This window comes from Dendrobium catenatum, unplaced genomic scaffold, assembly GCF_001605985.2.
Source record: "Dendrobium catenatum unplaced genomic scaffold, ASM160598v2 fragScaff_scaffold_898, whole genome shotgun sequence".
Lineage (NCBI taxonomy): Eukaryota > Viridiplantae > Streptophyta > Magnoliopsida > Asparagales > Orchidaceae > Dendrobium > Dendrobium catenatum.
The window spans coordinates 1,442,245-1,464,080 of record NW_021319360.1 but is presented as its reverse complement, the minus strand read 5'-3'; the positions used below and the strand labels follow the sequence as shown (position 1 = coordinate 1,464,080).

Below are 21,836 nucleotides of genomic sequence, written 5' to 3'. Positions count from 1 at the left end.
AACAACTAAGGTGTCAAAAATTAACTAAGAACTTTTAATTTATAAAAATAAAATGCACCTTTAGTGTATAATTTATTTAAATTGTATCTTATTTATAATTTTTTTTTGTTTATTTAGAAGAATAAAAATTATAATCATATAATTGAGCTTACACGTGCAATTCAAATTTATGTAATTAGATAGGTAGTTAGTTTGTCTCTTGTTTGACTAAAAAATATAAATATTTATATACGTATGATTATAAATGCCTTTATATTTTTTTAATGATTAATTTTATTTGTCTCAATTCAAATTCAAACAACTGGAATTTAAGTATTTGTTTGGGACTCCTGCAACTTTTTATAAAGGTAAGTAGTTGTAAGAAAAACTTTTTGGTAACTTATGGGGCACAAATTAAATTTTTTAATTATTACTTAAACTATTTTTCATTCATGCTTAAGAAAAATATTAATAGCTTTAAAAAAAATTAATTTTTTTTAAAGATAAAATAAAAGAATAAAAAAACCTACAAGTTATAATGTATATTCTAAAAGATTCGAAAAATTACTTTATTATATCAATATTGTTGCGTCCTGAAAAATTCGCGGTGGTAGAGAAATATAAAGATTAATGCCTTAGCTTTGTACGAAGATCCAGAACACAAGCAGATAAAAGAGATGACCACTAATCCCTAATTCTTTTATAGTTTATTTTTTATAATAGTCACAACAGAAAAAAAAAACTCTTTTAACTTATATTGTTTTCATTCATCTTAAAATAATTTATAAGATGTCCAATTTATCATGATTAAAATTGGATTTTAATATCTGAACGGAATTTATTTTAATATATAAGTGAGAGTTAAAAGGGCTGAATAAAAGGAAAAAAAAAGTATAATTCAATTTTAATAATAACTAATAATGATATAAAAAAATTATAATCTTATTTTTCTTGAGACAAGGATTGTGGGGGCCTTTTACACTGCCCTTGTTGGAAAGTAACAGTAAAAAAAAAGAAAAATTTACAAACATACAACTTTATTTCATGCTATTTATATATCGATCTAATACCCAAAACATTAATATTAAATGCTTATCATCCATGTACAACTTTAATATCAAATATACCACTCATATAATTCAGTTCTATCATTCATATCATTTTATATAAACTTTAATATTTCATTTCATGCACCCAAATATATTCTATAAGAGCTTCTCCAGCCGAACTGCAATCGCGTGTATGGAATGGCTTTTTGCTCCAATGGATCGCCAAAAAATACGCCAATGGCATGCGGATGAACAGTCCGACGCCAATATTGGCGTTGGACTGTTCACCTACGCCAAAAAAATCGCTCTACCTTTTCGCTTCGAGGGAAAGGCGCGAAACAAGAGAGCGCGGGAAAGAACGGGAAAGAAGAGAAATGGAGTTCCATTGGAGATGAATTGTGACATTTTGAAGTTTTCCGCCATTATAGAATGAAAAATGGAGTTTTCGGTTGGAGATGCCCTAAGTGGTAGGCAAATAATTTTAAAGTTTTAGTTGTTAGATATGTAAATAACATGAAATAAAGTGATATGTATGTAAATCCCTTAAAAAAAATCTCTAACATAAAATTTTTTGAAAAAAAAAAAAAAATGGCCATGCAAAATTATGATTATAATTTGAATAATAAAAAAATATAAAAAAAGACAAATAAATTCTAACTCTATCCATCAAGCATCTTAAAATCAAATCAATTCAAGTCTGAAGTGATATTTAGCCATCTTCTATTTATTCAACTTAAAAAGAAAATTATTATAACCCTACAGTGATTTGATTACGAAAGAAGACAGAAAAATAGAAAGCAAGAATGGCCACCTAGGGCTTCCAAAATATAGTCTCTTCTAAGTAGGCCACCTAGGGCTTCCAAATATAAAAAAAGCTTTCCAGTTGGCAGCTTCTTCGTTTTCTTCTTCTTTTTTTATCGCAGACCCTCTAAACCTCCTCCATGATCTCAGGGAATACATTCTGAAGAAGATGAAAAAATCAGAATTGGAATTTTCGGAGTTAAGGTAACGGAGATTTATTTTTATTAAAAATTTTATATTATCGTTATTATTATTATTATTTACTTATATCACTGTTTTCTATATGATTTTTGAAGCGGATTTCCATTTTGGAAATGGAAATTAGATTTTCCATTAGATGAAGTGGCTTTCACAGTTTTTCCTTCTCAGGATTTGTTTAGAGGTATGTGGCAATCCAGCAACTTAAAAACTTGTGTAAATGATGCGTTCATTATTTATTTTATTTTATTTTTTTTGGCATAGATGAGATAATATTTGAAGGAGAAATATTAGAATTTTGGAAGGAAGAGGAAGAGGAAGTAATGTTAGGCAAAAAGCTTAGTATTGAAGAGAAAAATAAGGATGAAGAAACCAAAAGAATGAAAAGGGAAGATATTACATTTGAGGAGTTAGCGAAACATTTTCAAATGCCGATAAACGAAGCTGCCAAAGTTCTCAATGTTGGTATTACGCTCTTAAAGAAAAGATGCCGAGAGCTAAACATACCCCGTTGGCCTCACAGAAAAATAAAGAGTTTAGACACCCTCATACAAAATATCAAGGTGCGGTTCTCTCTCTATATTTCTCTTTTCTATTACTCTTTTCTTCTCGATCTATATACCCTCATGCATTACTACTACCAAAAAGAAAATACATTAAGGGGCTGTTTGATAGCACCAAGGATCTTATTTAAGTAGGATTTCATGAATCCTCTAAATTTGGATTCGGGATATCCTGGATTGGGAGGGAGGGTGTTAAATCCTGAAAACTTTTTGGTAACATTCGTGATAAATCATGTTAAATATGGTGTGACTGTTTGTTTATTCTGAAGAGATGAGGGTGTGGAGATGAGGCGAACAACACGGCTTTAGTTTAAATCCGCCGAATGAGAAGATTACGGAAATCTGGGATTTATCATGAAAAGGCGGAATTTTACGTCAACCACAGCTTTCATTTACTATGAGATTTGGTTTTGCATTTTAGGCCGTTTGGCTGAATTCCGTCTCAAATCCGACCTAAATCCTGCTACCAAACAGCCCCTTAGGATTGCTCATGAAAGAAAAAATATGAGCCACAATAACGGTACATGCAATAACGTGTTGATGCTCTACTCTACCCCTTCTTCTCTTTTTCGAGTAATATATCAACGTAATTAAAACAATTTCTTAAGAAAGTAAAATTACTGATTAATGATATAATTAAGTTATATATTTATATTTAATAAAAAAAAATATATATTTTTATGACACTTGTTTCTTAAAAAAAAAACACACAAAAAATCTGGCCAGATAAGTGATGCGTTCATTTTTGGTTATCAAATTCCCAGGCTTCATTCTTTCTTTAGAATATTATTTCTATTAGAATATATATAAAATTTCTGTTATATAAAATTTTAATTAAAATATTGCGGGCGACGGAGGTCGGAAGGACTGTAGTCGGCGGGCGACATAAGTCAGGAGGACCGTATTCAACGGGCGACGGATGTCGGAAAGACTGTAGTCGGCGGGCGACATGAGTCAGGAGGACCGTAGTCGGCTGGCGACGGAGGTCGGAAGGACTGTAGTCTAACGACGAAGATCAGTAGGACAACATCAGGTAGAAGTCCAGCAATGGAAAGAAATGCATCTTCGCATAGACGTCCAGCAAAGTCCGATAACCGGTAGAAGTCCGGCGTCGGGTGGAGACTTGGCGAAGTGTGAAGGTCCGACGTTGGGTAGAAGTCCAACGTCTTTGGTGGCAGAGGAGAACTCCGGCTTCACTTGGGCGGAGTTTCGGCGTGAGGAGGGAACTCTCTTGTAAATTGGGAAGGATTTCAGCATCACGTGGAAGTTGTGCAGAATTCTTGCGTTTCCTGAAAATCCGGCAGAGTTCCGGCGTCTTCAGGCGGCAGGAAGAGCTCCGGCGGTGGTCGAGGTCTTATAACCATAATTTATTTATTTTTTTCAAATTAAAGGTTAAAATAAAAATCTCTGGATAAGATCTGAACAGAATCTGCAATTTTAAGAACAAACTATGAGTACTTAAACAGGAGATCTCAATCATCCAATCCCTGAATTAAGTTACTGCAGATAAGAGCGAAAAGATTGATGTAATGGATTTTTTTTGTTAATTTCTAAAATATAATAATAATTTTATATCATTTCAGTTGAAAATTTGTCTTATATTAGTATAGATAAATTAAATTTATTTCGAATCAGTCATCTAAAATTTGAAATTAGTAAAATTCACCTCTCCTATAAGGCTATAATTACTTATATTGTTTTTTTTTTTGCATTTTTCTACAAATCTATGCTTATAATTTTTAATTTAGAATACTAAAAATTAGAGTTTAAATGATAATATTATGTTGGTAAATATATTATAAATAAATCATGTGTGTATGAAAAATATAAAAGGTCATGAGAATGAAATACTAATAATTTAAATTTAAATGAAAAAAATATTTTAACAAATGTGTTTTAAATAAATAATGTCTACGTGAAATGTAAGCAAATCATGGGATTGTCAAAAGTTAATCCCTATTATTTTAGAATATTTATGTCTTAATTTTATATGAATATTTCACACATAAAAAAAGAAAAGAAAAGTTCATAGGTGAAATTTTAACATGTCAGGCGTCTAATCTATTTAAAATAGTCTACTATACAATTGATGTTACCAAAGCTTCTTATTATAAAGTTTAGAAAACTAGATTGACTTCTAGTGGATATAATATTGAATTTTGAGAAGTATTACAAGGTGATGACAATGGTTAGCATGTGTCAATTAGATAATGAACATCGTACGATTAGATCATCATGACTGAGAAATTGTGATTATGCGATAATAATATACCGATTATAATCGGACAATGGATGTTGGAAAAACAGTAACAGGAAGTGTTCAGTGTGTTGACAATTGCATGATGGTAGTTTGACAATAATGACTGGGCAATGACAATCATGTGATTAAAATTGGGCGACAATAGTGGAACAATATTCAAACATGTTTTCAAATAAATTTATATACTTCTTAAATATTGAGATTCCATCCATGCGTAGTAGCTGCAGCATACTACTAATAAAATAATTTTCCCATAGCTAAAACACTTCAAACGCCGGAAGATCACTTTCGCTCCATTTACACATAGGTAGAGGGATGTGAGACTCCATGCATATGATGTTGCGGTCTTCACGAAAGATGCGCCAATCTTTTTTTGTCATGTCCTTAAGAGTCTTCTTACCCACTGTTCTTAGTAGCTGCAATTTGATTCTTCAAAGATGATGTTGAGGGAGATAGCGTAGCATTAGAAGCAGCAGTTTCAACAACATAAGAGGCATTTGCAGCAGATTCTCCAGCTTCAGAGACAGCATCAACAACTTCGGCAGCCATGAGCGGGATCAGGTTGTGCGGGTTGAGAGACGGAGTCCAGTAAGTGTATTCGTCCGGTGTTAGATCATGATCAGCATCTGTCTCGCGATCTAGTAGGTTCGAATTGGAACGAATGACGCACCCTTCATCATCATTCATATCTGCATTTGAATCTGTATGTGTTTCCGATTGCTCCATTTCATCTTCGGAACTGTGCTTGCTGTCGAAGGCATTCGGCTGCACAGGTTCGTTCTTGTTGAGCTGCGTGGTTGAAGGATTTGATGTGGTAGGATAACTCCTCTGCCTTTTCCTAGAGTCAGAGGGATGAGAAAATGAAATTGAGTCTTCCTCTGAAGACTTGTTATCTGATTCAAGCATAGCATTAGATTGAAGGGAGTCCTTGGGCACTACGTGCAATCCCTGAAGCTGGATGGGCACACTGTGGTCAGATGAAATCGAAGCAGCAGATGCGAGTGCTGCATCTCGCATCTCAAGTCGAAAGGAGCGGATGATGACGGGAGTTGCATCGGATTTTGGGAGGAAGCTGAGGCGGAGGAGTAGTCGGGCCGTGGGAGATCGGTTTGGACACAAGCTGTGGAATCGCTCTTGATGCTAGTCGTGTAGTCGCGATTATGTTCGCGTGCAGGAGGCGGTCGGCCAAGTGCGAACGTATCTGGTCGGGAAATCTCAACCTGGAGCGAAAGGGGGTGCTTGGGGAAAGGAGTATGCATGAGTGGAGGTGGAAGCACGGGTTCGGTAAGGGGATTGATGAGCTGTGTCCGAGGACGTTGGTGTTGTTCGGGATCACGGATCTGGCATTGAAGCGGAGGGGGATCGCACCATCGGAGAGGAATCTCGAGAGGCGGATCGCACCATCGGAGAGGGAGTTCGATAGGAGGGTAGTCGTCAACCACAACCGGTTGATTTCGGAACCCTTTGCGATCACGTGAAGCGGAGGAGAGGAACGAAGGCGAAGACGAATACCTCGGTATGGTTGCCGACGATACTCGTATTCTCCTTATTGCCTGAAGGTTTTTGCCTATTCGATCTAGATAGAAGGCGATACGACTTCCATCATCGTCGATAGCTCCCCTTCGTTGGTGTCGATCATCGTCGACCACCGTTCTTATTCTTCGACTTCGATCGCCGTCGACGGCCGACCTTTTTCTGCAGTTCCATCGATCTTCGCAAGCTCCAGGCGCGCTCTGATACCAACTGATGTAGTGGATCGTTGAAAGAATCGACCTGCAAGAAGGATTTAATCTCAATCCAGGGAACAAGAGGAACAAAAGCTTCAAAGCTTTATAAAAGAGATAATATTCATTCATATGATCCTTTTCTCTTACATTAATCATGTATATATAATACTCAAATAGTGACAACCTAGAGAATCCAAGAAGGTTCTAAAAGACTTGTAACAAACTCATAACAAACTAATTAACATATGCCTAAGGAACATTTTAGCTAAGATGCTCTGCATCAGCTTTCTTACTGATTCTTCAAGTAACTTTTTAAACTTTTGTACTAAAAAGCTGCTTGAAGAAGCAGTAAAAAAGCCATCCCAAACGAAGTCGAAGTATCAAAGAACTTTACTCATTCACTAGTTTTAGATACATCACAAAATAGTATTATAATCTCTAAAAGACACTTTAAGTATTGAAGAATTAACAGAGCTATGACCATATGCATTATATATATCCATATTATCACCTAACTTCTACATGATACGATTGTGATTATCTATGCAGGAAATTGAAAGAGCAGAAGAGCTGAAGTTAGAGAAACCAGTTATAAAGGCAACGCTAGAAATTCTTGAAGAGGAAAAGAAATTAATGAAAATTATGCCGAGAGAAGATTTAGACGAGAAAATTAAAAGGTTAAGACAAGCTTGTTTTAAAGCTAATTATAGAAGGAAAAAAGTTATGGCTGCCAAGACAACAAGCGACCAACTAAATGGTTAGTAGTCCTGTAATGTTGAAGAAAACATTGTATGTAGTTTCATTTTGTTTCTTTTTTACAGAGGGCGATCATCATAAAATGAAAAAAAAAAAGCTTATGTAAATACAAAATCTACATCAATTTTGTTTCTTTTGATCAGTTATAGAAGCTACCGTTTTTTATTTCTGTCAATGCTGTTGTTCTTCGTTTTTGGCTGTTTATAGTAATGCTGTTGAGTGTTGAAGGTTGTAACTCAAGCATATAAATCAAGCATAATATGGCAGATGCATTAGACATTTGAATGTTGACAATTTCATGCATAAAATATGTACAGAAGATAATTGCACTGTAAGTAAACAAACAAAATCTCTAAATCCTATAACAGTGGACTTAGGTTTCATTTAGGATGACTTTCTTACTGCTTCTTAAGGGAGCTTTTACGTACAAAATTAAATTTTGCACTAAAAAACTATTTTAAAACTATAAGATTTCTACGTCAGTAATTTGTTTGTAGTAGATTCTTAATACCCATCATGTCGGTATTCTTACCTCTTTATTCTTTTATTTTATATATATTCAAATATACAACCAATTTTATAACGCTCAAGTTCCAAAATAAATTTAATAATAAAGGGCCATGCTAAATTTTGTTTACATAATTTTACAGTACAATTAGACATAATTGCCTATCTAAAGTCTATTTTATAAAAATCTTAGAATTGGTCACTCTGACAAATTTCCTTCATTCTACTTCTCTGCATCCTTCTAACTTATTATTCCCATTATAATTTAGATTTTGTTAGAGGCGGTTTTTTTACAACTTTTCAAAGTAATTTTTCAGTATAAAAGTTTTTTGAACTAAAAATTTTTGTACTATTTTTTTTTTTTTTATAACACAATAAAAAAGTTGTCCCAAGAAGCCTTAGTATAACTCAAGGACAAGTTTTGAATGAACAAGCATAATAAGAGCAGAGTCACTGAGGCATTTGATTAGTTGATATCTTCACTATAAAGAATTTGATGTTTCCGCAGCGGTTTATAGTGGAGATTCACAAACTGCCGCTATAGATTAATATAGACAGCGATTTTCATCGTTGCTAAAATTACAACTATTATTTTCAGCATTCATTCTCAAAACTGCTACAAAAAGTATTTTTAAAATTGTACTTGCTGTTTGTACCGTTGTTTTAATATATCATGATCTCTCATCTGTTGCAACTCAAGCTCACGAGTTCATGTTTTTGATGATAACAAATATTATGGCTCACATCTTTATGTCTAATTGTATTTACAATGTATATTTATTTGTGTGTGTACTAATTATATTTCAGGAATGTCATGCACCATCCAATGAAAATTCAAGGCCCAAGATTTGGTAGAATAAATTATACTGTAAAGATTTATATAATATTCATTGATGTATTTTTTTTATTTCTTGAGTCAATTCCTGTAAGGGTGTATACTTTCTTGGTCATCATTCACACACACTTAGGGGGAGTGAGATTGAGTCAAAGCTAAAAGTTCAATTTTTGATCTAAATCGTATTGTACGATTTATATCGTACTTTATGATCATCTCATCTAACTAATTGTACTGGATGATCCAGATCATCCATCATTTATGATCATGAAAAGTAGACGTCAATCATAATTTAGGCAATGTTTTTAATTTCAGATTTTGTTATAATCGTCCAAGATGATGTACATCGTACTAGACAATCTATGAAATCATGCATAAATTAATCGTGTTATTAGTCAATCGAAACTGATTAATTTTGATATTATGATCATACTGTATAAATTGGATCGTACTTGACGATCAAAAGAGACGATTTTAGTCGTCCCAACTTTCGGTCTGGACGAACTGCATTTTTGTTGAACTAATCGTCTCGGATGATCTCAATATCGTATTGGACGATCTGTTCAAATACTTGAATTGATCGTACATAGCATTACTGATCGTATTGGTTGAAAGGGCTATTTTGTACTAATCGTACATGACGATCTATTTCATATTGTACAATCTTTGTTGGCAAAATTAAATTTCTAGGTTTTTCAAATTCCTCTATTTAAGCTTTCTCAAGGCAATTCGTAAGTATATTTGGCATGCATTAAGTCTACGTTCTTCTAGAGAAAATTTGAAGAGAGAGCCTTGAAAGGGAGAGAGAAAAGAGTGGAATTTGAGAGGGAAAATATCCTTGTGGGTTTCAAGGGAGTGTGGAGGGAGTTTCGCATGGTTGCTCCGGCAAGCTTGCATCTTAGTGCCATCGAATTCAAGATTTTTCATGAGGGGAGTTTTGGGAAGAAAAAGATATCTTTAGTTTTAATCATTGCTAAAACTAGTGTTGCTATTTTGCTTCCCCAGTAATTGAAAACCGTTGCGAAATCATTTGAAACAAATAACAATTGCAGCGGTTTTGCAATGAATCTGTAACCGTTGCAAAAAAAAATTTTGTGGCGGTTAAAATGGCTATCATAGCTTAAATTATGGCTTCGTTCGATATAATTTTCTTATTGCTTCTTAAACCGTTGCAGCGCATATGTATAATCAACTTTTAAGAAGTTCATCAAGTACATTAATTTGCTTTAACTAATTCAATGATCGAGCAAATCATATGTGATGTTATTATGACTTCTTCAATAGGTGATGAACCAATATAAATCATAATTAACACTTGATGGCATCCATAAAATATTTTTCTAAGCATAAATGGATTGTTAAAAAAATCTTCGTTTTCCAATTTTCAAAATTAACGGATGCATCGATTTCAAATTAAGGTCCAAACACATCAAAGAAAGTGGTAAATTTCCATTACCATAATGTAGCTTTGAAGCTGTCCGAAAAGAGAATTTTTACTAGGTGCGGACTCCGGACGTAGCTCTACGTCCGGAGTCCAATAAAATCCCGACACTTATCCTGTACTTGTGGATACTTATTATTTATTTATTTTTATTTTTTTCTTGCTAGCCCGATCGACTCGGCCCAAAATATTTCTGTTCAAATTTAGCTTTTTGAATTTGACGCTCTTTTTTAAATAAAATATCACGAAACATTTACATTTTTTTAGGATTTTAAGAATAAACGAGGAGAAGCCGATGAAGATGACGACTGGTTTGGAGGAGGAAAAGTCGATGAAGATGACAACTGATTTGGAGGAGAAAAAACAGGTGAAAATGAAGATGAAGACTGGTTTGGAGGTGCAGGAGCCGATGAAGATTTGTTTGGAGGAGGAGAAGCCCATGAAGATGAAGACTAGTTTGGAGAAAAAGTCAATGAAGAAACAAGGAATAATAATTTTTTTTGTACACTTGGAGAATATGTAATTTTGAAGTATTATTTGTATATTGATAGATTTTTTCTGTACAGTTAGGGGGAAGATGAAGATGCTTTTCTGTATTGATGTTTTTTCCATTGCAAATGATTATTGAAAAAATAAAGAAAACCTCATTTTATGGGTTCATTTAGGTAATGTTTTGTTTATTTTGAACTCACAATACCAATGCTCTGTACCGCTCAAAACCACTCGGTACCAATGCTCAATACTGCTAAATACCGCTTGGTACTGCTCGGTACCGCTCGGTACCAATGCTCATACTGCTTTGTATCGCTCGGTAACAATGCTCAGTACCAATGCTCATACTGCTTGGTATCACTCGGTACAGCTCAGTACCGCTCGGTACTAATGCTCATACTGCTTGGTATCACTCGGTACAGCTCAGTACCACTCGGTACCAATGCTCATACTGCTTGGTATCACTCGGTACCGCTCAGTACCGATTGGTATCAATGCTCGGTACAACTAGATACTACTCGATACCAATACTCAGTACCACTCGGTATTTCTTAATCAGATTTCTTACGACTGAATCAATATGATTGTTTCTTACATCTCAAACAATATGATGATAAACAACAGTACTTAACATAATTTTTTCCTTAATATCAATTAAAAATTTATACCGATGAACTCTCAGTACCAATGCTCGGTACCGATCGATACGAATGCTCGGTATCGCTCGATACCAATGCTCGGTACCACTCGGTACCGCTTGGTACTGCCCGATATTTTTTAATAAATACTATTCGGTACTACTCAGTATTTCTAAATCACTATATATTTCTTATTCATATTTCTTACATCTAAATCAACATGATTGGTACACAGCATATAAACAAGCAGAGAAAGCTTTAAAGTTTCTGTAACATATAAACACTTCGCTTTTACTACTGCAAATCAGGTCGAACCCCGCCAGGGGCTCTACTCCCTTGGACCCCCGCTAGGGGGCGCTACCCCCTCGTACCCTCGCCAGGGGCGTTGCCCCCTTGGAACCCCCAACATATTCCCTAAATACATAGAAAAAACCATCATTCTTGCAACCTCTTCTTCTTTCAACTTCAACCATTCCTCTTCCTCTTCCTGGATGTTTGCATAGCATCATCTTCATCAGCTTTTCCTCCTCCAAACCAATCTTCATCTTCACCAGCTTTTCTTTATTTCTTCTTTCTCAGCAATTCTGAAAATATATTTTGAGCTTAAACCCTAAAAAATATAAAAGTTTCCCGGTAATTCATTTTAAAAAGAGTGTCAATTTAAAACCCTAAATTTGAACAAGAATTTTTGGGTCGGGTCAGTCGGGCTGGCAAGAAAAACATGAAAAACGAAATAGAAATTAATATTCACATGTTCATGCCAAGTGTCACGACTTTAATGGACTCCGGACATAGAGCTACGTCAAGAGTCCGCACCTAATAAAAATTCCCGAAAGCACCCTAAATATAATCATCTGTTAATTAATCATTTGAATCAAATATTAGTGATTAAATTAAATTTAATAATTTGGACTTGCTTTATTTAAAATCTATGTTAAAGTTAATTTAAATTTCTCTTGTATAGCCTCTCATGTATGAGAAATTATTCTGTGCGTAGTCCGGACGGAAGAACCGTACAGATATTGAGTGACACAATGTGTGCAAATTTACACAGTGTATAAACTCACATATTCAAATGATTCTTCCTGTTCGAACTCCACACAAAGTAATTTCTACTCTTGTATAGTTTTTAGTGTGAGAAATTATTTCATGTGAAGTTCGGACGGGAAAGAACCGTTAAGACTCTGAGTGCACGTATATATACTAAAAATATATACATAATTTGAACTAAAGTGTGTACAAAAATTATAAAATATACGCTCATAGGCCTAATCATTTTTTTTGGGTCCGGACGGAATAATTTATGCTTTAGTGTAGTCTCTTTATTGTGGGAAATTATTAGGTCCGGACATCGGACGTAGATATAGCTCCAGACATCTATTAAAAATTTTAAATGTTGAATGCACTTTACTTGCACTTTTTGTGCATTTTACTCGCGTTTTACCTGTGCTTTGATTACATTTTCTTACTGCTCTTTGAATACGTTTTACTTATGCTTTAACTGCATTTTTTTTTACGATTGACTGATTGATTTAAAGTTTTAGGAACATATTAAATATATTGAATATCCAAGTATCTATGTCTACATTTTATTTTTTTTGAGGAATTTATGTCTACATTTTATTGATGGCGACGTAGTCCGGTGCCCGGAGCTAATAATTTTCCCTTTATTGTGTTGCTTTTCTTTGCATATTTAGCAGGTGGGGCCTTTGGCTTTGAAGCGGCGTGCAGATCGAGCGAATCGCGGAGAGAGCTAGCGAAGGGCTGCAGGCGAACTGGGAAGAGAACCGAGAGTGGCTTGCTGATGTGCGCCAGAGAGAGGGCTTCTTCTGCGATTAAGGGGAATCGGAAGGAGAGCTTGCATCTGGAAAGAGGTAAGTATATTTATTCTTAAACTCTTCCATTTGGAGCTTCTTTTACAAACGGTCGACGATGCTAGGGCATCGTTGGGTGGCCATTTTCGGAGGAGTTGAGGAATCGGAAGGTAGACAAAGAGGCTTTCTCAGGTGTTATCTATCCATTGTAATTTTTTTTAAAGAAATTTGGACCTCTTTGAAAGATTTACATAGATTCATTCATTGCTAGCCATTGTAAATTTCTTGTGCAAGTTAATAAAAGGAACCGTTGAGATATCATTTGCAACAAATAACAATTACGGCGGTTTTGCAATGAATCTGTAACCGTTGCAAAAAGTTTTTTGTTGCGGTTAAAATGGCTATCATAGCTTAAATTAATGTTTCGTTCGAGATAATTTTCTTATTGCTTCTTAAAGAAGCTTTTTAGTTCAAAAAATTTAAATTTTGTACTAAAATATTGTTTTAAGAAGCAGTAATTAAGCTGTCATAAACAAAGCATAAGGTCATTAAAGCCAACTTTTTAGTAATTCTGAGTAAATGGCTTGCAATGATAGTGCATTTCTGAATGAGGGGCGCTCATACTATTTGCTCAATATTTTAATTAAGATTTTATTAATAGAGATGTAAGAATTTATTTAAATACCTAGAATATAAGCATTTGATATAATAATAATAATAATAAATTAATTATCAATTATTAATTATAACATTATTAAATGAACCTATTAAACTCTTGATGATTGACTTGTTAAATGACAAATGAGTATATTTACAAATATAAATGATAATTTATTTATCATTATACTTTAAAAATGTTATTCAACCGTACTCGGACTATTTAAATAAATGAGTCATATATAATTAACTTTTAAGAAATTTATCAAATACAATAATTTGCTTTAACTAATTCAATTTTCGAGCAAATCATATGTGATGTTATTATGACTTCTTCGATAGGTGATGAACCAATATAATCATAATTAACACTTAATAGTATCCCTAAAATATTTTGCTAAGCATAAAGGGATTGTTACAAAAATTTTCGTTTTCCAAATTTCAAAATTAACGGATATATGAATTACAAATTAAGGTCCAAACAGATCAAAAGAAAATGATGAATTTCCATACCGTAATGTGGCTTGCAGGCGTGAGCCATAGAGAGGGCTTCTTATGCGATTAAGGGGAATTGAAAGGAGAGCTTACATGGGAAAAGAGGGTATATTTGTTCTTAAACTCTTCCATTTGGAGCTTCTTTTGCAAGCGGTTAACAAGGCTAGGGCATCATTGGGTGGCCATTTTCGTCGGAGTTGAGGAATCGAAAGGTAGACAAAGAGGCTTTCTCAGGTATTATCTCTCCATTTTAATTTTTTTAAGGAAATCTGTACCCCTTTGAAAGATTTACATAGATTCATTCATTGCTAGCCATTGTAAATTTTCTTGAGCAAATTAATAAAAGAAGCTACCCCCTTTTTCTACCCATGGATGTAGGCACTCGTGCCGAACCAGTAAATCTTTGTGTATTTGATTATTTGATATCTGGTTATGGTTTATTCATACTTCTTGCTTTTACATTGTTATAGATTGTTTTCAAGTTGGTGTAGAATCTTGTTTAGGGATTCTATTTAAATCTTATTTACTGTTTTGTGAAGAAGTTTGATCCAATTTTAGTAGATTGTATAGCTTTGGTTTGTCATGCTTTGGTTTGCTAGATTGAAAGATAAGAAAGGCTATTTAGTTGGCATTGAACTCTTTAGTTTTATTGAGCAAGCTTTTGTGAATAATCGTTTCAAATCAATTGACAAATTTGATTACTTGCTGTTTTTATTTTTGTAAATAAATAATTTAGATAATTCTTTATTTTCAAATTCATAACCTAGATTTCACTAGCTTGGTATTGTGTTTCAATTGTAGGCGAATTTTGGATTCAAATGTTTTAGTAATTCTAATTTGAAAATGATCCTTAATCAGTTGCGCACTTTAGAAGTCATTAAGGTTTTTTCAACACATCTAATAGCCTTTTTTGCTACAGAAACTTCTCACCCGATTATGTTGTCAAGAACTAAATGAAACATTAAATTGAAACCAATGTGCTTATTTGTGCGCCTATTGAACTACAGGCCCACTGGTTCCTTTGTTGAACATAGTCTGTTCATGACCACATGTAACTCAGTGTGCTCTGACAGAATTGCTCGGAACTCCTCTCCAGTGAGAGTTTCCTTCTCCAGTAACTCATCAACCAGCCTATCTATAGCTGCTCTGTTGTTCCTAATGTGAGCCTTTGCAATTTCGTAAGCTTCGTCTATGATTTCTTTAATTGACTTGTCTATGTCTTCCGCAAGCTTTTCCGACATTGAATTCCTCGCTAGCATTCTCAATACCACATCACTTCTTTGCGCTGCTGGATCTGTAAGTGCCCATGGCCCAATCTCAGACATTCCAAACGTGGTTACCATCTGTTAATATGAAAAAAATAAATAATGATAATAATTAGATTTCTTATTTGGTTGCAATTTTCTTGTGAAAATATTGTACCTTTCAATGTAAAAAAAAAAAAGAGAATAAAAAACCTGTCTTGCTACTTGAGTTATCTGCAGCAAGTCTCCAGCTGCACCTGTTGTGACCTCAGAATCACCAAATATAACTTCCTCCGCTCCTCGTCCACCTAATCCTCCCACTATTCTAGCAAATATTTGTTGTTTTGATATAAGAGAAAGATCTTCGTTTGGAATGAACCATGTAAGACCACGAGCTTGTCCCCTAGGGATGAGTGTGACCTTCTGAACTGGATCGTGTCCAGGTGTGAGCGTCCTGTAAGAAAAGTTCAAATTTTTCTTTGCTTGCAAATACAAGCCATCGTATCCATTTCGGAGAAGCGTCTTGTATTTTCTTAGTCCATAAGTGTGATGGAGATACTTACGCACAAATGGCGTGCCCGACCTCATGATAAGCAACCAATATCTTGCTTTTGCCATCCGTAATCCTTGTTCCTTCTAAGCCTGCTACAATTCTGTCGACTGAATCGTCTATCTCTTTTAGAGTAATTTTGGTTTTGCCTCGTCTTCCGGCAAGAATAGCTGCTTCATTTAACAAGTTTGCAAGATCGGCGCCACTGAATCCTGGTGTTCTCATAGCTATGATACTTAGAGATACATCCTTACCAAGCTTCTTGTTCTTGCTATGGACTTTGAGTATCTCTTCCCTTCCTTTTATGTCTGGTAATCCAACGGTTACCTGTTCAGAGATTTGCAACATTGTCCTTGATTTTTATCTGAACTAAATATTCGAGCTAGTTAGCTAAATTCGAAATTAATATTTAGTCCAGAATGAAGGTAAAAATCGACCAAAACTTGATCCAAAATTAGAGCAGATTTCACGCTTTATTTGATGGTCCTATGCTCGTATTAGTAAATGTGGCTCAATCTATCAGCTTATGGAAATAAAATTCAGAAAAAAAAGTTTTGCTCTTACTAGTTCTATTATTATTATTTAGAGGTTGTTTGATTTGAAATACTTTTATAGTATTTCTTTTGCAGAGTTTTAAAAATATTAATGTTTGATTGAATGCAAAAATGAGTGCAACATAAAGTTTTTCTTTTGCAGTGTGTTTTAGTTCTTTTTTATGAAAAATAAACTCGACGTATTTTGATTGAATTTATTTTTCATTGCAAGCATGCTACTTTTTCGCCATTGACCATTGTCGTCCGCAGCCACAACCCTCTATTACTAGTTGTCGCACTGGCCACTACCAACCACCACTACCCACAACACCAACAATTGCCAACGACCACCACCTTCACTACCACCGCCGCTGACAACCACCCTCAACCGTTAGTTCCTGCCACTCGTTGCTACTACCAGCCACCAACGGTTGTCGCAACCACCTGCTGACGTTGCCACTCATCACAGTCGATCGTCGTCACCAACCACCATCCACTGATCATCATTATCTTTGGACCTCACATTGTATTTATTTTACTATAAACAAAAAAAATCTAAAAAACTCCAAAGTATTGTGCTTACCAAGCTTTAAATAAGCGGCTTATTTAAAATAAAACGAGCAATATGAAATTATTAACATGTTTTATTTTTGACATGTTTATTAGTTTAATAAAAGAGTCTTATCGAGCCTACTAACAAATAATTACAATGAGCTTTACTGAGCCTATTAGCGAATATATCTAAAAAGCTTTCTCAATCCCATAAATAAGCTAGCCTATTGAGCTTTTTTTAGCTTAAAAATGATTAGCTTGTTGAGATAAGAAAATGATATTTTAATGAATGAGCTATTTAATGAACGAGCTATTTAATGAACACTCAAAATAAATAATCTAGCAACCACAAATAAGTACTTTCAAGTAATAGATATTATATATTTAATTGATTTTAAAATATAATTGATGATTATTATGTTATTAAATTATAATAAATATTAAACATTCACATTAAGTATTTTATCATTGTTTAGAATGAGTTTAATGGAACTCCATATCGAACATTAATAAAAATTTCTTAACAATCTTGTTCACGAGCTCGAATATGAATCAAGCCTCTTATTGATTTGATCATGAGCTTTAAATGATCTTGGTCGTAAAAACAAACAAGTTGAATAAATAGTTGTTCAAATTTGTTTATTTAATCATTAAGTATTTAAAAAATTATTCAAACTTCATTGATTACTATATCAAATGATTATGAATGAGCTATAATCAAAACAAGTGGCCAAGTGACAAGTAATTTGTTGAATGTCCGATTCGTTTGCAGTCTTAGTTGTGATCTAAAAAATAAAGCATTGAAAGAGTTGCCTCAAAGAAATCCTAAGTCTACAATCTATTGTTATGCGAGATTCATTCGTTGAAGAATAATATGGTGATCTAGTTCAAGTTGCGTTACCTGTCTATCAAATCTTCCGGGACGAAGCAATGCTTGATCCAGAATCTCTGGTCGATTTGTGGCTGCAATTACTACAACCCCGCTGCTTCCACTGAAGCCATCCATCTCAGTTAGCAACTGATTAAGCGTTTGCTCCCTCTCATCATTTCCTCCTCCAATTCCAGTCCCTCTCTGTCTTCCAACAGCATCTATTTCATCAATAAATATCAGGCATGGGGAGCTAGCTTTTGCCTTGTTGAACAAATCCCTCACTCTTGAGGCTCCTACTCCCACGAACATTTCAATGAACTCTGAACCTGACAGGGAAAAGAATGGAACTCCGGCCTCCCCTGCTATGGCTTTTGCTAGTAATGTTTTGCCTGTACCTGGTGGACCCACGAGAAGAACACCCCTTGGAATTCTAGCCCCCACTGCAGCAAACTTTTCTGGGAATTTCAGAAACTCTACGATTTCCTTGAAATCCTGCTTTGCCTCATCGATCCCAGCTACATCATCAAATGTAATTCCTGTGTTTGGCTCCATCTGAAACTTGGCTTTTGACCTGAGAATGAATAATCCAAGTTGAGCTCAAGTCAATCTCAACATGTACTTAAAGTTTTAATTAAGCACCGAGTCACAAAAAAATAAAGGTAAATATTCAAAATTGTTATAAAATGATTAAAAAAAATAGCTTTAAGAAAAAAAAAAATTTCAGGGCGGGCAATTGCATTCATTAGACTTGAGCTCTTCTTGATTTCACCGCCCAGCATTCATTGATCAATTAAAAAATTACAAGTACATTTAAATCTATGATAGTCTCACTTTGATTAGCAAAAATCAAGTGAAATAGAAGAAAGTTAACGGCTAAAAATAGTAAAATTGTAAACATAAAGTCTAATATTTGAATTTTAATATAATAATATATTTTAAATGTATTTTGATATCAAAAGTTTTTAAAGGAGTTAAACTTATGTGCTGATAGTCGAAGCAGAGTATACTAAAACTTGGCTGGCTAGGCAGTATAAACTCATCGAGGCCAAGCCAACTCGTTTCAATTACACTCCTAGGCTCTTGTTGTCCTTGTTTCTGTTCTTAAATAAAATCATTCCTACGCACTCTTCTTGCCCATGTAGAACCTCATGAAAGCTGAAAGCTTACCTTCCCAAGCCAAATGGCAAGTTCAGCCCTCCTGCTGAGTTCGTCGGCGAGCTTCTCAAAAACAGAGACCCCAGGATGAGCAACGGAAAAGCCAAATTCCCCAGTAGATCAAGGAGCATCATCCCGACGTTGGGTTGTACAGGATGAGCTGCAAAGTCAACATCCTTTTCCTTCATCTTCCTTAGCAGCTCTCGCGGCAATCCAGGCAACTGAACTCTGACCCTCTGAATCTTGTTAAGAGCTGGAATCATGATTTCAGCAATAGCCACAGTCCCGTTCTCGAACAAATCCACCTTTTTCACAAATCCTTCATTCAGGTAGGCCAAGAATCTCGAATATGACATTCTAGTGGATGTAAATTCCTCAGGGTTCTCTGGTTCAGTCTTCGCCGGCTGAACTAAAGTTAACCCAGCTCCTAGAAGACTCAAGGAAGAAGTGGATTTGATCAAAAGCTTCCTCCTTTTGAGAGCAGCATCCGAAGAAAATAGTCTGTAATGGTTTTCCTTGGAGATTTCCTGAGACTTGCAGTAAGTAGGGAAGTGGCATGCTGTGAGAGAGAGCGCAGGCGCCATATATCCTTCTGGTCTTTAATTTGAGAAAGGCTTTTTTGGCGCAATGGCTTTAAATAGCCTATATACATCATGATCTTAATTTGTGGAGTCGAGCGCAGCCGTCCATTTGGATGGTCTGAATGAAAGGATGCGAAGTGCTACAAGAATCTATGAAGTGAAAAGTTTGGAATGGTGAGCCCTCTTATTTGTGGTGGTATTGAACTGCTGTGTTGAAACAAGCATTAAGAGGTTTCTAGTGCTTTCATCAAGTGTGTGGATTGTTAATATTGTTCTTTGTCTTGTTCTTCGTCTTGAAACCTCGAGAGCTTTTTGGATAAAGGAATTCACAAACAGGAAAAACTCAATGGTGGGTCTCGCAGCTAATTCTTGGTAAGTAAATATTTAAATTAATACGAATCATCTTTAGCCTACTGGTTACAAGTTGCAAGCTGTCTTCTACCAGGACGAATTTGAGTTTGAGACATTTTGTATGATTTGTATTAAATTATGATTAAATATGCTATATATATATACTCTTTTTTTCTAAACTAGTGACCAGGGCTGTCAATAATGGACCCGACCCGAAAATCCGACCCGAACCCAACCCGAAAATTTCGGGTTGGGTTGACCCGAACCTGAAACGGGTCGGGTTCGGGTTAAACAATTGACCCGTTTTAAAAATCGGGTCGGGTTCGAGTTGACCCGTTGACCCGAAATCGACCCGTTTGTGACCCGAAATTGATCTGTTTGTGACTCAAAAACCCATTTTTGACCCCGCAACCCGAGATTGATCCGTTTTTACCCGATTTTGACCCGAAAAAAGGATATTGTCCCTTTTTTATACCCAAAAAATAGTAGATTTTTATTGGTCTAGGGTCATTCGGGTCGGGTCGGGTTGACCCGGACCTGAAGCGGGTCGGGTTTGGGTCCAGAAAATCAACCTGTTTGCAAAAACAGGTTGGGTTGACCTGAACACGAATAGTGCCGGGTCAGTTCGGGTTCAACCAATTTTACCCGAGTCAAGAATCAATTTTATTTTTGATTCAAGATTCTTTGGGCCATTTCTATCAAATTGAGATAATTTCTTAAGCCTGTTAGAATTGAAAATCCTAAAACTACACTAACATTGCTAAATTGTGATATGAGTTCTCTTCAAGCTAACACAGCTATAAGTATTTAAGTTCACTTCACAAATAGATTATCAAATAACAAATTTATAAGAAAAGTTTGCACTAAACACATAAAGCCTCAAGAGCTTTCCCTCCATTTGTATGAAGTACTAATAGTTTTAGTTGGATCATGTACTGAATACGTTGACTTTATATCTAGGATTATATTTATGAAGTATAAAGATGAAAATTCTCTCATGTATATATCAATCAATCGTCAGCTTAGTTGAGATATTTGATAGGAGGTTGCTTATGACTACTAATCAAACTCATTAAATGATGCATGGTATCCCCAAACTTTATCATCGGCTAATGAAATCCACCTGATTATTCTGAGATAACATAATCATGAGAGTTTGACCAAGGCGCTCTCTTACGCGTGTATTAGTGGAACTGGACATTACCAATATCATTTAACCACCCATATATAAGCCCAACTTTCAACACCTATTACGAAGCTCAATGATATACCACTTCTGTTGGCTCTAGGCTCTCTCTTACATGTGTATTAGTGGAACTAGACATTACAAAAAACTATCCGGACAAAATCTGGATTGGGCTTGAGAATTTAGGTTATATTAAAATGGTTCAGATGAATGAATTTCCTTCATTTTGTGTTTCTTGCAAATGTCTTAGTCACCTTAGGGGTGAATGTCGCATCCAGTCCTCTGCTCCTATGCTTGTTCCTAATTCTAATTATAATCCTAGTTTGTCAGGTGGGAATGCTAATGGTAATGATACTGTTGTTTTGGTTTCATTTGTTAATGATGGGCTGATTGATGGGAATATTAAGAATGCTTGTAGTGATTGTAATGAGCTTGGTGTCATTTTGGCTAGGGCTGAATCTCAGCAGGATTTTGATTGGAATGCTTGTGCTGATGTTAAAAATTTAGATAATGTCCCTTTTGTGCTGCTTGTCTTACCTATTAATATCGTGATTGATGATTTTGGTGGTGTTAATGAGGTTAATTATAATCAAGTGGGTAG

The 21,836-nt window shown here is 35.0% G+C and overlaps 1 protein-coding gene and 1 long non-coding RNA gene across 2 annotated transcripts; one reads left to right on the top strand and one right to left on the bottom strand.

Moving 5' to 3' along the window:
• Window positions 1–12,953: 12,953 nt before the first annotated feature.
• On the top strand, window positions 12,954–13,324 carry LOC114580254. Its single transcript, XR_003701601.1, has 2 exons — window positions 12,954–13,120; window positions 13,186–13,324. It is a non-coding gene; the product is annotated as an uncharacterized LOC114580254 (long non-coding RNA).
• A 1,762-nt stretch (window positions 13,325–15,086) lies between these two features.
• On the bottom strand, window positions 15,087–19,869 carry LOC110110527 (ATP-dependent zinc metalloprotease FTSH 6, chloroplastic). The gene is made up of 5 exons (XM_020842049.2): window positions 19,130–19,869; window positions 17,993–18,533; window positions 16,020–16,333; window positions 15,670–15,910; window positions 15,087–15,555 (listed from the first exon to the last, which is right to left on the bottom strand). The coding sequence occupies exons 1-5, from the start codon at window positions 19,699–19,701 to the stop codon at window positions 15,214–15,216; spliced, it is 2,010 nt and encodes a 669-aa protein (XP_020697708.1). The 5' UTR covers window positions 19,702–19,869; the 3' UTR covers window positions 15,087–15,213.
• Between the last annotated feature and the right edge of the window lie 1,967 nt (window positions 19,870–21,836).

Bases quoted from the DNA above. Each gene is read 5' to 3' on its own strand.
- LOC110110527 (XM_020842049.2), bottom strand. From the start codon at position 19,701: ATGGCGCCTGCGCTCTCTCTCACAGCATGCCACTTCCCTACTTACTGC. The intron at 18,534-19,129 runs GTAAGCTTTCAG...ATTCATTCTCAG, and splicing joins TTGCCATTTGGCTTGGGAAG to GTCAAAAGCCAAGTTTCAGA. The intron at 16,334-17,992 runs GTAACGCAACTT...ATCTCTGAACAG, and splicing joins CCGGAAGATTTGATAGACAG to GTAACCGTTGGATTACCAGA.